Genomic DNA, 17,426 nt, shown 5'->3' with positions numbered 1-17,426 from the left:
AACAAATTTCACCTGCATACTTTTGCCCCATTAAATGGGGGCAAAAGTACGCATTTTCAAATTTTTTTAAAAATTTGTCACATTAATTCATCGACAAATTTATCTTATTATAATCTAAAATCCTCAGCTTTTAGGCCTTAATGATGGTGCAAAATGTTGAGGAGGCATTTTGGAAGAAACTTAAGCAATTATTACCCGCTAGGTTAGGAGCGATATCGACGACGTTTGCCATTGCTCCGGCGTAAGCTGCAGTGATTAGAGTAACAGCTATGAACCAAGTGACAAGAACCAAATTGATTTCACAACCCAGGTAACCGATTGCAAGTAACAAGAGGCCTGGAATGATTTGAGCTGAAAAATAAGCCAATCAAAGAAATCAATTTGTGATTAGAGTAGAAGTTTTCAATCAATTTTGATGCTCAGAATCCATCTTTTAAGTTCATTGCAATAGGATCTGACTGCTCTCTGCACAAAAAAAACCTTCGCAACTTTTTCCAAATTGTATTTATCAATTTTAGGAAGCTGCTTAAGGTATGTCATGCCACAGATATGTTTTACCACATAACTTACACTCATTCTCAATTTAAAATTTATTAAAACTAAGATAATATGCAAATTGTGGCGTGAGATGACCTCCTTACAGGGCTATCTAATGAGCATAGTGCGATGAAAATATTGAAACGATTTTTCATGTAAATGCAATAAGATTGCCTGTTTTTCTTCTTATCTTTTTATCATATACAATTGCGATATTTTTACATCATTGGATCAAATAAATCGATTTAAGAGGATCAATAAAATGAGTTCCGAGTGGGAGGGAGGTGAGAAATTTGTGATGAAACAAAAAAATTTGCAACTTATTTTAATTTTTTTGCATTAAATTGCAATAACACGGAGTTGTGAAGAAGTTGTGTACATGCACACAGAACACTCTGATATAGTAGCAATCATTTTACCATATAATTGCACTTTAGGGCAACCTTGTTCCTTGTGTAGATTCCCAATGGAGTTTTTCTAATCTTTATTTGAAATCATTTTTAAACCAAATTTAATGTCATTTGAAGAGAAACTTACACACAGCGGTGAACAATTTGCGCACATTGGTTAAGGATAATATCTCATGAACGACAAGGTAATCTGCTAGGTAACAAAATATGACTGATGATAAGTAACTGCACAAAAAGGGGACTCCACTTAAAAGACCATTCTGTAAATGAGGAAAAATATATTAGGACAAACAAGGCTCATTGAATATATAAGTACACTAAAAATTTTTCCAGATCCATAAATAAGTATTGCTTCTATAAATTGGTTTCAGAGAAAAATGCATTTCACGAGAAGAAACCGTAAAAAGCGAGTAATATGCTGTAGATTACTGCTAATAAGGATACTAGCGTTACCAAAACTCCCTCACTTCACACTGATGATAGCAAATTTTCTGATTATTATCTTACTCCAAGTTACAACTTTATTAGAAGACACATAAAATGTTGGGCCACCAGTAACTAATGGCGTTCTACATAATTTTTAAAAGAATATCACTTCATGTACTAATGAATGCATTTTTCCAAAATTTGAAGTTTAAAATCCCTTAACAGAGCATCCTGGAGAAATGTTTTATTACTCTAGTTCGAGCTGTCACAGTTGCCTCAGTTATCAGTGGCTGACAAAAACTATTTTTCCTGGAGCGCATATTGGTGGTGAAACTGCAGAAATGCATATCTTAGTTTGCAACGTTGCAGACCACCTGTCATACTATACTTTGTGAATGGAAAAAAACTTAAAGTCATTTCCCTTATTTTCTTTCTCTGCAAAAAGAATATTTGGTGAACATTTCAAGCAGCAGTGTTGATTTGTTTTCTTTCTATTGAAGAGGAGTTTTTAAAACACCCCAAACAAGGTACACACCACTGCGAATTCACCGCTGATGTATCAAACAAAATTACACTTATGGAAGACACTAACCTTTGAATTTATTAGACATGCATTGCAAGTGTACAGGTATGATGTTCGCAGAAAGTATGCTTTTAATGAAAAAATCTGCAACCTCCACATCAGTTCATTAGGTATACTAGGACTAAGGTAATTTTCTTTTCTCGATTAAACACTACATAAGTATTTCATCCGAATCATTTGAAAAAATTGCCGAGCAAGATGAGATGAGATCACTACTTCATGATTAAAATTTGTACCTTTTGTATACTGAAGCCCAGAACAGTCTTCATATACAATGGTCCACAAATGATGAAAACATAATGAACCCAAATTCTGCCAAAAGTAGTGACACCAATGGCCCAGGCGGGCGGAGATGTTAAAATGGACATCCATGGAACTTTCATTTCCTGAGAATACAAAGACAGTAGAGCATAAATGAGTAATATTCTACACAGGAAAAAGAAGCACTTTTCTACTAACTTCAGTAATTTCTTTAAAAAGTTTGAATTGCTACTTCTCCGGTAAGATCATGGAATCATATGATGCCTAACCATTTATTGATCTCTTGGATTAAATTAGCATCAGTGAGATAAGCTATACCAGATTTAAGGTACATTTTGAGGCACAGGATACTACAGAACATAATTTATAAAAAAAAAATAGATGATGATTTAAAAGGAATGTGTTAGGACTTCTGCCTAATATTTGTTTGCTCCAAGCAGAAATTTAACAACAGTAAAAATTGTTGAAACCAAAACTGTTATGTGCCTAGGTTCATTCAAACTTAAAACAACATTGGAAAATTCAAGCAAAATACCTTTCTACCAATGACAGTGTTGCCGATAGTCCTCTGAATGTACGCCAACTCAGATCGGGTGATGCGAGGATGTTTGCGCGGCAAGTCGAACGCCAGAAGCCACCAGACTACGCACCAACTAAGTCCAATTGAGCCAGTTGTGTAGAAAACAATGCGCCAACCATAATGCGCGATCAGGAAGCCACACAGCGGGTACGTCAGCCCAATCCCGAAACTAAAACCTGACATCCAGGCTACCTATTACCACTCCACTACCTAGATGTTAATTTCCATAAACAATTAATAGGTACTGCTTTTTTGGCTTTCAAACGTAGGAAGTCACTCTTGGTCAGCTCTTCCTGGTCTTACTCTAAAAAAACTGATAAAACTCAGAGTTGTTTTGTGGATTGAGATGAAGACTATGTTTTTCTGATCAGTTTTTCAAATGTTCTAGCGGTTAGTTTGAGCTCTGCGTTAAAATTGAAGATTGCGGTTTTTGAAATTTTTTATTGTCCATAAACTTAGGTCTCCCCTTTTAACAATCAAAGAAAGGTTTGTTAAGATTTTATTGGTAAACATACATATCCATTATACCCTGCGTTATTTAAAAGTATAGAGAAAGGAAAAAAAATTCTTCTGTTAAAATAAGATGATACAAAACTAAGGATTAGGATGAGTTTCCCCCTTTTTTTCTCTTTCATTCCAGTTTTTGACAATTACAAATCATATTTTCATGCCATTTTTGATACGCAGGATTTGGCTTGAGATAATAAATAAGACAAGCAGATATAAGCGTCAAGCGTTTTTACCTCAGTTAATTTATTCAAGCTTTCTGGGAAAAAAAATTTAAGGCTTGGGGCTACTTTTGAAACCTGATTTTGGGTGACACAAATTTAAAATGAGTAAAATTCAATTTTAGGTTGGAAAAAACATAATCTGAGGACAAATTTAGTGAAAAAAGTGGAAATTTTGAACATTTTCTGGTGCAAAAGATTATTTTTTTACATTATTTAAAATCCGATTTTTTACATAAACATTGGAAGCAAAGCTCTTGTATTAAAGTCTTGCGATCAAAAATTTGGTAGAGTGATTGTAATTATATACTTAAAAAGAAGGTGATGAATTTATGGTCTCACTTCTCGCACATTTTATGATGACTATCTCTTTCACTTTGGTGTCAAACACATATAAAGAAGCTTAGTTTTGACTAACCTAATATGTGAGCACAGGTCAAAAATGTTTCAGAAAGTTAAAAGAAAGAAAAATCCGCCATAAACAATGTTTAACGACTCATGAGAACAAAACTAAGCCCAGACGCAAGCGAAAATTTGGGGATAAAACGACAAGTTCAATTGAGATTGAGCTTTTATCTCAGATAAATAGATTCCTAATTTCTTAAATAAGTTAGCAATATCAAGCAGTTTCTGAACAAATGAAACACTTCAGTTCCATAAAGTCTGGGTAATTCATGATTAAAAAATGTCTGTATGCCGGAAATTAACATCCCACATTAAAACATCACAATGAATGAAGCAACAATTATGTAAAATTTAGATAATTTTTGGTGCGGACAGAAAAAGACTTAACATTGAAAAATAAATGTTTGACACATGAATTTTAGAAAGCAAAAGCTTCTGAGCTAGAGGCTGTTGAACACAGAGATGTCACAATAATTTATTTAGGCATATGGTTAGGCGGTTACTAAATACTCATCAAAATCCTAAAATCTCACAGGGAAATTTTGAATAAATAAAGTTTCCCAAGATCGATGGTTACGATCAATTGATGAAATTACAAAACCACAAATCGCTGGTTAAACTGTGAAACCACATGTTTCTATTTGCAACTTTGATTTCCTGTCATATTCCATTTTTTCTGCAGGAAACTAGTCAACATAACATCTTGAAAACTTTCTTGGTTTTTCCTCTCTTGGTAGAATATTCTGTATAAATTTCAAACTATAAAGTTGGCTTGTTCTTCTATAAAAAAAAAAATTAACGAAGAGCAGAAATTTTGAGATATTACAATGGAGATACTTTGCTTTTCACTTTGGACAGCGATATCTTGGCTTGCAACACTGCAGAGTGCTGTACGGAATGATGAATGATAAATGTAACTGCACAAAGTTTCACATGATTTTTCTTCTACTTTTCAAAATTATCTTAAAAAGTGTGCGAAAATGTGCAGTAAAACTCTTTAAATAGTAGGAGGAGGGAGTGAAAATTTTGAAACGCAGCAACTGAGATATTATTTCTTATTGCACTGTTGCTGGCCAAAAAAGTATAAACTTCAGTTATCTATAATGGGGAAAAAAGACGGGAACTTTTCAGAGGGGGCACTGACAAGTTGGAAAATTTTTTTCTTTTTGCTTGTAATAATTTGACATACTACCCCCTCTCTATGCGGAGATCAGAGAAAAATGTTCAATCTCACCTTGGAATGATGACATAAATCTGCTTCTCTCATTGGACGGAATCCAGTGGCCAACTAAAGCGTACATTGCAGGCCACGTTAAACCCTACAAAAAGAACAATTTTCGTCAGAGCTATATGAACAATTAAAAGTACTGTATGTAGAATGTATAAAAAGGGTATACCTACACATACATCAAATCTTGGCTCAAATAGAAATCTGTTCTTGCTGCATTTGAGAAAGATTGAAGCCTCACTGAATGAAGGTAGCGGGATGACATTTATGTAATTTCAACAAAAAAGGGTTAACAATTTTAAAACTATACAAGAGGAAGAACACTTCACAAGAAGTTGACATTTTATGTGCAGAGCTGAACATTGAAAATTTAAGGCTTGAAACTCTGAAAGGGAAGAGAAGGAGCCAGGTGCCTGATGAGATGTTGAAAGAAGGAAAATGGAAAAAAACATACGCCAAAGAAAATAATATAGTGAATGTTGCAAGCAATGTTTAAATTGGCGGTTCGATACACAATGTACCAATATTAAGTAAATGATCAAAAGCTGGACTTTGGAAGGAAGACAGAGCAAGAACCGCACTTTTTCAGGATGAGAATAGTTATTTGGACGTATTTCTGCCGAACGGAACTATGTGCATTACGACATGAGCCTAGTTATGCATATATTCTTAGGGGTCTCACGGCTCATGTCTTAATGCACATAGTTCCGTTTGGCAGAGACGTCTATTTCAAGTTACATCGAGATCAACAACAGCTGGAGGAAAATGGCACAAAATTAAGAGACGGAAAAGATGAAAGAATGGAGGGATAAAATGTCTGAAAAGGATGTGCGGTACAAAATCTACATCATACTAATCATACGTATTGCGGCTCTCCTACAGGTAACTGAAGTCTGAAAAAGGTTCATTTCTTTGTCAAGATTACTTCGAAGTCGGTTTTACTAGATATCACTGATAGCTCCCTTTTTTTTTATTTAAGAAAAAAAGTCACTTACTTCTGCTTTTGACGGAGGTTTTAAGTGGTATTCAAGACGATGAGTCATGATGCAAAAGTTTTCTTACAAGACGGCAATATGCGGCACTTGTTGTGGAAGGCTGTCCGTTACAAAGCAAGATCAAGGAGATAACTATTCTTGCATCATGGTACCCCGAATTGCCTACCCTATAATACGAAGGCACTTATAGGGACAGACTTGGTGCTCCTTCGTATGCTCGGTAAACGCACTCTTTATAGAGTACAAACTAATGTCACAAGGAGCACAGTGTCTAGCCGTTGAAAAGCCTTCAAATTACAGCGTAGGCAAATTAGTGTACATGTGCATCTTTTCAATCCTGTTGTCATCGACGGCCTTCCCAAAGCAAGAAGCATCCACGAGCAGTCACTGTCACTTGAGGCAAGAATGGAGATGTTGCATGTGTGAGGAATTTGCGAGAAACACGATGGTGCCACTGGTTTTCTCTGAAATCAACTCCCAAGCTCAAAAAAAGCTCTCGAGTTGAGGCCAAAATGGAGGGGATATCCCACGCTATGTTGGAAGTCTACCTCTATGTTAAGTCGAAGTCTCCATGCAAAGATAGGGAGCAAATACATTGACAGAGCTACCACTTTATTTGGGGCCTCTAAAACTGAAAACACGGCAACCCCGCTAATGTATTTGATCCCTATCTTTGCATGGAGACTTCGACTTAACATAGAGGTAGACTTTCAACATAGCGTGAGATATCCCCTCCATTTTGGCCTCAACTTGAGAGCTTTTTTGAGCTTGGGAGTCGATTTCAGAGAAAACCAGTGGCACCATGGTGTTTCTCGCGAACTTTTACATACGTATCAATAGTCAAAACGCAAATTCCTCACACATACAATTGCAGGGCCGGATTTAGAGGAAATCCGGGCCGGGAATCTGCGGGGTTAACCATATAGATTTATGCCTATTATGGTAGAAGTGGTTTTTAACCAAGGATTCTCTGTTTGATTGGAAAATTCAAGATCATTAAAGAACTTAAAGTAAGTGTTGGTCTTTTAAATCAATCATGATCGCGACCCATGGCGGCAAATTTGAATTTTTTTTAAATGTAGGTTTAAAAAAAAGTCGGATTCAGAAAAAAAAAAAAATTACAAACTAGAAAACGCGACAAAATTTTTCATTTCCTGAGAGTATAGTAATTTCTAATTTTGACGTCTTTCGGTGATATAAAATGCAGCGCCTTTAATTAGTCGAGTTAAGAGAGAAACCAAACACGCAATTTGGCTTGGAACGGCGTGGCGTGTGGAGAGCAATGATGACGAGGACTTGAGATGAAAAGGAGAAGCCCTCGGCGCGGCGCGGCGGTCAGCGTGTACCACATATTAGCGCCTACAAGACTGCATGAATACTTCACGCATTGCATCAAACAGTGTGCGGTCAGCAGCGGTCGGCGTGAAACGCATGGCGCCTACAAGACTGCATGCATACTTCGCGCATTACCAAATACAGTCACCCATACGGTCAGCGCAGCGCGCCGGAAGTTAAAATTATTAAACCACCTTATGATTGTTCTCTCATATTTGTTTCGTTCAATACTTGTAAATGGAAGGCCTTGTCCACACAGAGATAGGTTTACGGAACTTAACTGCCGCGCAATGTTTCGTGAACTTTTGCTAATAGTGTTGACAGGGCTTTCCAAAAAATGTGTCCAACACGAGTAAACGCGTGTTATGCACCCCTCCCCCTCTGGCACGTTCACTTGATAGTTTTTGTTGATGTTTCGGAAAGAATGAGAAGGGGGCGGCAAAATATAGGCGGCCCATGGGCGGCAATTAGGTAAATCCGACCCTGCTGCTCCATTCTCGATAAAATTATATCGAAAATTTAGGTTGACATCGAAGCGCTTTCAACTTGAACTTACCGAGGCAAAGCCTTGTATTGAGCGCAAGACTATGAGCGCGGAGTAATGAAAGACAGCAGCTTGTGGGATGAGCAAGGAGCAGACAGCTGTGACCAATTGCGAGAACCCAAACACGGTTTTAGTGCCGAACTGTTGCGTCAGAACACCACCGATTATCTGTGACAAGATGTAGCACCAGTAGAATGACCCGAGGATGGCCGACTGCGTTGTTGGATTCCAGTCGAATTCACCCTCCTCCTGGAAAACATGAAAATGGATCGAGTTCAGTGACGAGCCGTGAATGATCGATCATCGATATTTCCCCATTTGAGGCTGTGGTAAAGAATCGATTTTTAAGGTGTTCGTAGCGAACATCCTGTTTATCGATTTTTTTTCGATGGGTTTAATTGGCTGATCAATCGATACGTCGCAAAGCACGCCACGCCACTGATCGAGTTTGACAGTAATGAACAAGTTGCGTACTTTGAGATCGAACAGAGAGAGGGTGGTTTTGAGTTCCATTCTTCCATGAGACTCGATTTTAGAGATGAACAGCAACGCCATTTTTATGGTTCAAAATAATTTTCACAGTTTTGCATTTTTCACGAGAGAAAATGCACGGCCAGTAAACCATAAGATATACAACATGAGATGCACTTGTTTATTGTATTAAATTTTTCATACTTTGAAATTAAATTTTATTTTATTATGATATTTCTTGGAATGCTATCTTTCGTTCCATTATCCTCTTTGATCCTTTGAGTTTTATGATTAAACTCAGATTACCTGCGTTATGTTCTTGATTTTCTTTCATTTTCAGGATTTTTTTTGAGAGGGAAGAGGGTTGTGTCTTTCTGTTTTGCTTCGGAGCTAGGAAAACGGGAGAAACTTTTATGGACGACTTCTTACCGATAAGGAGGTGATGTTGACGTCCGGTTGTTCGGATACGTTGGAGGTGGGCGGGACGAAGCAGTACTTCTCCTGGGCCTCGGTGCTGTTGGTCGGCGTCGAGGGGAGCTTGACCATGGCCACGATGGCTATGTTGATGTCCGTGCGCATCATGAAACTCACCAGAAACCCCGAGAACGACAGCATGTACAGCACCACCCGCGCTGGCACCATATCTGAAAGAAGACACGTACCCAGTTCAAAATTTCCAGTTACATAGGCAATACTTTTCTGCGGAAATTCGCCATTCCTTCACACGCGAAAAGGAAAGTTGGAGAAAATTCCGCAAAACGACGTCATCGTTTTGCGGGTATACTGAAGGAAATAGTTATATCGTTTGAGCTGAACGGTCGGGGTTTCATATTGATCGAACTATTCGGTTTGTCAGAATGAAACATGGGCGTGCAAAGAGGGTGAGGGCAAAAGGGCCAGGCCCCCTTAGAATCGAAAATAGTATCATCTGCCCCTCCCCCCCCCCTCGAAATTCTGGATGGTGGAGAGAAATCTTTGTCGAGGATATTTATCGTTTATAATGTCGAGTCTTAAGTGAAAATACCGTGTCCTTTCAAGTAGTATTTTCTAAAATTTCCGTCATGAAAACTTAAAAATGCGTCCAAATAGAGTTAAAATTACAAAAATTCTCTGGATCATTTAAATGCAGCACTTAGAAAATATTTTGTGCTGAAAGTATAAAAAAAACCGTAATTTTTCCGCAGAAATGGATGCAAAATCTGCGTTACGGAAGCCTCACTATGCGTCCAAATGTATTCAAAACTTCATAAATTTTCCACGGGAGGCCCCCTCGGATCCCCTTCTGAGCTGAGTAGTATTCAATAACCCCCAGACCCCCGGTGGTAGAGGGGGGAGGGGCGGCTAGGCCCCCTTGCAAAATGACCTAGGTACGTATTGAATGAGATTTCGGTTCATGAGATTAAACGTTCGATTCGTGTGACCGAACTTCACCATTCAACGTGTCCATCAACGACCATCAAAGCGTCCGATCCGATCTCACGAACCGAATGTTCGGCTTAACAATCCAGATGGTTTGATCGATAAAGAGCACCGAACGATCATATGGACGTATTTCTGTCAAACGGAACTATGTGCATTAAGACATGAGCCCTGAGACCCATAAGAATATATGCATAACAGAGCTCACGTCATAATTCACATAGTTCTGTTCGACAGAAGTACATCCATATGTTCAGTCTTCGAACCTTCTTCTCGGAAAAGCTGAGCTTTTACACCTGGAAAAATAATACAAGGGGAGATCTGCGAATCGCAATAATCGTGATGGATGTTTTTCTAGCTCCAACCCCGGTGTTTTGTTCGTTACCCCTGCCTCAATCATGCAGGACGGTTCTGCTCGGTGATCTGTGCACATCTGAAGGGGAAATTGGAACAAGTTCAAACAGACTGCAGTCGGACTGAATATCGAATCCACTTCATCTGCACAAAGCGTCGCATTCACGTTCGTTTTAGACCGCGTGCCCTCGACTCTCGTATGATTTTCAGAGAGAGATAGCGCAACCTAAATTTTCGGGTTGGGTATGCTCATGGAGACATAGTTACGGACAGTGACGTCATTTTGGTCAAAGCAAGGCAGCCGAAAATTTTTCAGGAGGGGGAGGGGGGGTATTGTAGATTGAGCTGCGCGTGATGATATCTCCAGCTCGAAATATTTATGTACCCAAAAAGTCATAAGTAATTCTTTCTGACTTGTAGAAAGAAATTTTGTAAAAATGACAAGCCGCTTGTTGACCATTTATATCGGATCAGCATCCTGAAATCAAAAGGCGGCTACATCGATGCTCGTGGTGATTTTGCAAGTTGGAACAGTTTTTCCTCAATTTAAATCCATTAAAAATATCGATTTTAGGTGAGGTAAGTTGTCTCACCAAGACTCGACATGGATTTAAATGGAAGAAAGACAGTGTTGCCAACATTCAAGAATCGCTTCTGCTTCATGCACAGAGCATGGAAAACATACAGGGTGTCTACTGAAAGAGGCTGACCAAAAATCAGTACTTTAACAGTACTTTTTCAGTACATTACCGAGAAATTCAGTACCTCCTCAACAGAAAAGTTCGGTACTTTTTCAAAACCTCCATTTGACGAAATTCGAAAAATTTGAATTTCTCGCTTAAATTGCGACGACAATGACAAAAAAAAAAAATGGAGAAAATTCCGGACCTCTTTTCGGAATGTCCGCGCTTTTTCGGTACTTCCGCACCGCCCTTAAAAATCAGTACTATTTCCGGACTTGCGTAGACACCCTGAAATATCCCACTTTTCTTCTTTCATTAATATTGACGATTCCTCCGAAAACGTTTACAATAAGAGGCTACCAGTGAGAGGTGGCTTAAAGTATCACGTCTCGAAAAATACCGCTAATTCGTTAAAGCATCGATTCTCTGTCGAGTTGTTCGGTTGAATGACGTCACGCTAAACCCCTCTGTCAGATTCCCGACGGTATCTTTGATTTGATCATCCCCACAAATTGATATACTTGGGCGCTGAATTCTGAAGGGGGATAAATGACCGGCAGCGATGGGGGTTGTTCGGGGGTCATCAATCATCTGCCTGTTCATCTCTCGCCTTGGTTCGAGTGTCTTTGAACTTGGGCGAAGTTTTCTTTAAACGCAATAACACGCCGTTAACCCCTTTCGAATTGCGTCTTCCGATGAAAGTAATGGACACTCAGACTGAGAATATACTGGAAAAAAACTTTAAGCCACAAAGATAATTTTTTCTTGAATCAAGAATGGTGCTGCCTAATTAAAGCTACTTTTTTTCTTATTTTCTTTCACGTTCCACGTTAGTTACTCATTTCTCTATTTTCTCTCTTTTGATCGTCGAGCAAACGACGTATGAATTCAATGAGTGACATATTTTGACATCACGAGCGAAAAAAATTAAACGCTCTGCGGCTTTCTCAACGGCTAGGTCTGGATGCAACTTTACGTGTTCTTTGGATGTCCGTGTTGCATACACAAGACATTGTAGGCGCGCGTTCTGGATTTCTTCGGCGTAACATGGCTGCGACCGTTGTTGGTTTTGCGGGTTGTCTACAGTGCATTCACAATCGTGTTTAGTATTGAATATTCAAAATTTGGACAAGCAGGGTGTCTACTAAAATAGGCTGGCCAAAAATCAGTACTTTTAAAGTGCTTTTTCAGTACATTTCCGAAAAATTCAGTACTTTTTCAATACTTTCAACTGAAGAAATTCGAAAAATTTGGATTTCCTGCTCAAATTGCGACAAAAATTAAAATAATTCCGGGCCTCTTGCGGAATTTCCGCACTTTTTCAGTACTTCCGGACCGCCCTTGAAAAATCAGTACTATTTCCGGACATTCCAATTCCGGACTTGTAGACACCCTGACGAGTCGTGTAGCACCACGGCAGCGCTGTCAAATTGTGCAAAATGTTAACGGTTGTAATTTGCGAGAATAACACTCACGATGTCTTTGTAGGAATGTTTTCGGTGGAAAATTGGCACCATTTGGCAACGTTGCCGTGATGCAACACGAGTTATTTGAACTCTGAGGTAAAAAGGATTGTAAGTGCAACTTACATAACCCTTGAGAACTAACGCTCGCGCCCCGCAGCCATGCATTCTGATTAAGAAACCTAGAGCGCCTTCAATTTTTTGGTAAGCAACATGGACATCCAGAGAACACGAATAGTTGCATCCAGACCTTGCCATAGAAAAAGCCGGGGCGCCTTCAATTTTTTCCATTTACGATAACAAAATAAGTCGCTCGTCGCATTAATACGTCGTCGTTGCACCAAGATACGGCGGATTGAGTATTTAATCAACTTGAAAAAAAAGAAATTAGTAAATTAATGATGAATAATGTACAAATAAAAAGTAGACTATCATGCAGTGCAATAAAATTACTCGCCTGACTTTATCGGCACTTACACACTTAACCTTCTTCTGAATCTTATCATTTAATATACATAGAAATATCAAGAAAATGGTTTCCTTTTGATTCCATCTTCCGTAAGAGACCGAGTTGTCAAATGGTGCAATTTTCGGGACCGCCGCACAGTGGATCGAGTCGATGGGACAAAATTTGGAAACTTCAAACGCTTATAACTCCGTTTATACAAAACTTTGAGATTCTAAAAGTGGTTCTATTGGTTTCTCGTGAAATGTTCTTGTCAAGGTAGCCCTTGGAATTTAAAATGTGACAAAATAAATATCAAAATTTGCAGTTTTAGTAAAAAATTTCATGTCCGACCTATCTCCGATTGACTCGATTCTAGGTGCGCCGTCGGCAAAATCGAGCGGAATCACGAGCTATCGTGATCATCGCTCTTTGGAGGGTGGCAAATTTACTTGGATTTAAACATTCCTTGACTTTTTAGATATTTTGAACAATCCCCAAGTTTTCCCTGGCTTCGTAGTGTATGGTTTTTTATTTTTTACCCCCCCCCCCCCCCCCCAATCGTTTTCTGATGAAAATGCTGATCACTAACAATTCTTAGCGCGAAGTGTCTTAAGTGTGAAAAAATGCAATGTTTTGGCTGTAGGAACTATAATGGGCCTGTTGCAAACTTTTGCTAGAGCAGAATGAAGAGTTGTTCCCTATAGATGATGCCTCAAAAATCACGATGAGCGCATCGACAAAGTCTGAAATGCACTCATAAATTCACAATCTGCGTAAGAAATTTGCGTTATTTTGAGCTTCCCGCTTCAAAAACGATACTACTGCACAGGTGAACATTTTTTTAGATGAGTCCCTCCATCGTCGGCAATATTCATCATGGCCGACGCTTGCGCAGTTCCGCGAGTAATTCGAGGAGAGTTCAAGATCAATTAAGGCGGGCGAGGAAAATATGAACGTAAAAACGCCGATTGTTATCTGGTTTAATCCTGTTCAGATGTTATCTCGTCCCATCACAGGTGTTTCGGCGGACTGGCGTCGGCCATGATGAGTATTGCCGCCAATGGAACGACTCCTCTAACGAAATGTTCACCTGTACCGTAGTATCGTTTTCGAAGCGGGAAGCTCAAAAAACCGCAAATTTCTTGGGCAGATTGTGAAGTTATGAGTGCATTTCAGACTTTGCCGATGCGCTCATCGTGATTTTTGAAGCATTATCTGTAAGGAACAACTCTTAGTTTTGCTCTAGCAAAAGTTTGCAACAGGCCCATTTCGCAGCAAAATTCCCTAAATTTTACCGACTTATCAGGGTTGGTACAAGTTAATAGAGCCCCACAGAAATTCAGCTTGAATCAATTCGCAACTACTCATGGCGGCGAATTAAAGAATCGTCGCATGCTTGCGACGAGAACTTCTTTAAGTGCAAGTTGTCGGGTTTTACTGTTCATTTATTCCTTTTTTTAAAACTTTGCGACACACGATGCACAGAAGCTATGGCTAGAAGCTAATGGAATACTATACTGCCCTGTAGGGCCCTTCTAAAGGAAGCGCAGACTTTTGAAAGAACAATTTTGAATTTGGATAAGTTAGGTTTTAACATCGACTCATTCAAATACAGGAATATGCCCACGGAATTTTCCTTGAAATTTTTCCAGAATAAAAGCTCCGAGACAAGTATAATTTCATTAAAACGTCTTCTTCATATTTCGGGCCTAAGAGGAAACCCGACCTAGCACGACCGATGCCATTTTCTCGTTCTCAGGCGGAAGAACGTAAGTGCATTTTATAGGTGCTAAATTTCCACTCTCAAAGTATGTATTTTTACGGGAAAACTTTCGGGCGTTTCCCACTGAAAATTTCACCGACTTTCCCTCCTGATAAGACGCACAAATTTGCCAATTTTAGGGTAAAAACTGCCCGGTCAAATTTTTATAAAAATTTGAGCAGTTTGAGTCCATATTTCAGCCCTGAAAGGGAGATATGTTCTTTCGTCTGGGAAATGACGATCTGTCATCGAGAAAAGTAGCGTGATCGATTGGAGTGGTGATAATTGATACTACGAACGAACGGACGGGGGCGGGGGTGGGAACAGGGGTGGGGCATAAACCTGCTGACAAAATATTTCATGACGTCACTGAACTCCCTCCCCCACCCCTCGATATTTCCTTGTTCTGCGCGACTCCCCGCCCCGACTCATTAAGTCTGAGCACAAAGCCAGGGAAGTTTTTGAATATTCAGGACACCGCGACCCCACCGCAAGTCAAGTTGAGCGAAGCTCCTCGGATCTCACTCAAACTCAATAGACTCTTTGAGGGTGACGTCACAAAGACGTGGAACAACTGTTCGATTCTGACGTAACTTCACGGGAGGGTAGTGACATGAAAACGGCGCCGTTTCGAATTTTCGTCGTCCTCCTGGCGTAAGCAAGTATCTCTACTTTCAAATGAGCCCCAGCAGGCTGATTCTTGAAATCTATAGACAAATCTATAGACAAAGAAGACAAACTGTACTTGTATTTAAAAGCGCTTTGGGGTTCATGCATTTTTGCGCTTTTAGATAGTATCCTTGCAAAGTGCTGCCGTGCTAAGCAAAAAAGCCGTAAATCCATCAAAATTTCCCCGCACTGGAAAAAAAAAACACATTGGATCTAGAGTTCAGACACTTAAAAACATCGAAAAGAGAAAATACTCTTGATTCAATCGGATTTTTGCTTAAATCAAGAACCAAGCCTCTTAATTTGAGCGGATTTCCTTTTGATTTAAGCTTAAATCTGATTGAATCAAGAGTATTTTTTCTTGACAATGTTTTCAAGAGTCTGGACTCTAGATCCAATGTGTTTTTTTTCCAGTGCGCGTTTTCTGGAAATTAACACTTTGTAAAAAAAAAAAAAAAAAAAAAATGTTTTACCCATGCACCTGACATTTTCAGGTTAAGTTCTTGAAAGAGATCTGCAAAAACATTGTCCTGAAGTACACAAGTTTTTCTGCTATGATACATTGTTTCCAAAAAAATTAAAATTGCGTTCACGGCGTTTTTGCGTTGCACGGCAGAGTGGTCCTTCGAGGTCGTGCAGTGCTCGTCGGGTTGGGCCTCTCAGCGGCCTGCGGACCGATTATTGAAATTGATAGACAAAGCTATAGACAAAGACGACAAAAGGGATTTTGAGGGATCCTATGGGTGGAAGCAGGTGGTGGCAATGGACATAGGAGGTAGGTAATGGACTAACTAACGGCAACCCAGTAAAGACCCGACATCCATCATTTTCTTCCTTAGTCTATAAGAACCAACCATGTCAACCAATAGGATCGCTCCATCCTCCAAATGTCTTCTTTGTCTATCGCTTTCTCCATCAGTTTCATTAATCGGTCCGCAGGGAAGGCCCCCAAGTCGAGGGCACTCTACGAGTCCAAAATTAAAATCTCATCGGGTAGCAAAACCGGCGGCAGTGTTATCAATTAACGCGGTCAGCCGAGAAGTATTGAAAGAAACGCGACACCAGTCCTACCCCTCCCCCGCCGCGGGGGTATGAGGGGGGTGCGGGGGGACAATAAATATGGGTTTTTGTGGAGTGGAGTCGCGTGACTGCGAGACAGATAGACGATTCAATCAATGAGACGGCTATTATTTCGCGGGACGGATTGAATCGATTATCGATAATTCCCCATTTGAAGCTACGGTAAAGAATCGATTATTAAGGTGTACGTTGCGAACACCCTGTTTATCGATTATTTTCCATAGGTTTAAGGACAGATCAATCGATATATCGTGAAGTACGCCACACTAATGGATTGCTCCGACGACTGGACGTCACAGCAGCGGACAATACGTTCCGAGATGCGTACGTGACGTCGGCGGCGCCACCGCGTGCGTGACGTGACGCGCGGTCGTGTTTCGGTTTGAGCAGTGGCGTGGCGTGCTTTGCGATGTATCGATTGTTATGCCACTTAGACCTATGGAAAAGGACCGATAAACAGGGTGTTTGCATTGAACATCTTAATAATCGATTCTTTACCAAAGGTTTAAATGGCAGAAAAATCGATACATCGCAATTCAGGCCACGCCACTGGGTTTGAGATGCCGGGCGCGACCGTGCTCTACACCGCGGATGTTGACGCGGCGATCGATTTTGGGCGATGCCGTGGTGTCCTCAGTGCGATTTTCAAAAAAAAGAAAAAAGGAAACGGAAAAAAATGGAACGTGGGAAACAAGGAATAATAAGAGAAGAAACAGGGGGAGAAGAAGGAAAATAAGTTAACTCGATCTCATTTTCAATAAAAGACCGGGATTTTATTACATTTTAATCCCAAATTTGTCTAGCTACGCTGTTATGAACATGGTCAATGATGTAAAAACGAGCTGGAAGTCAAAAATATTTCAGTGAATAATGTAAATAGTTGAAAACGCTGCATGATTTTTGGCCTTTAGCTCGTTTTCATATCATTTGGTTCCTGAATATTATTATTTTTATCAAATTATCGGCCAGAAAACGCCACTGCGGTAAGAAGTACACGGATGAACACTCATGATTGGATTAGATTTAAAATTTTTGGCTCTTAGTT

General features: G+C 39.6%; 1 protein-coding gene across 6 annotated transcripts in view; it reads right to left on the bottom strand.

Moving 5' to 3' along the window:
- The window catches only part of MFS17 (Major Facilitator Superfamily Transporter 17), an 82,016-nt gene that overhangs the window by 25,744 nt on the left and 38,846 nt on the right, over positions 1–17,426 (bottom strand). For all 6 annotated transcript variants that reach the window (XR_011900135.1, XR_011900136.1, XM_019053745.2 and 3 more), the window contains exons 3-9: positions 8,933–9,147; positions 8,045–8,281; positions 5,165–5,249; positions 2,753–2,973; positions 2,193–2,342; positions 1,075–1,207; positions 196–351 (exon numbers count right to left, since the gene is read on the bottom strand). Coding sequence is in view for 4 of the 6 variants with exons in the window: in XM_019053745.2 (XP_018909290.2) it covers positions 196–351; positions 1,075–1,207; positions 2,193–2,342; positions 2,753–2,973; positions 5,165–5,249; positions 8,045–8,281; positions 8,933–9,147 (1,197 nt within the window). In the remaining 2 variants the exon portion in view is untranslated. The remainder of the gene's footprint in view (positions 1–195; positions 352–1,074; positions 1,208–2,192; positions 2,343–2,752; positions 2,974–5,164; positions 5,250–8,044; positions 8,282–8,932; positions 9,148–17,426) is intronic.

The sequence above is a fragment of the Bemisia tabaci genome, chromosome 6 (genome assembly GCF_918797505.1).
Source record: "Bemisia tabaci chromosome 6, PGI_BMITA_v3".
NCBI lineage: Eukaryota > Metazoa > Arthropoda > Insecta > Hemiptera > Aleyrodidae > Bemisia > Bemisia tabaci.
This window is presented reverse-complemented; position numbering and strand designations above follow the sequence as displayed.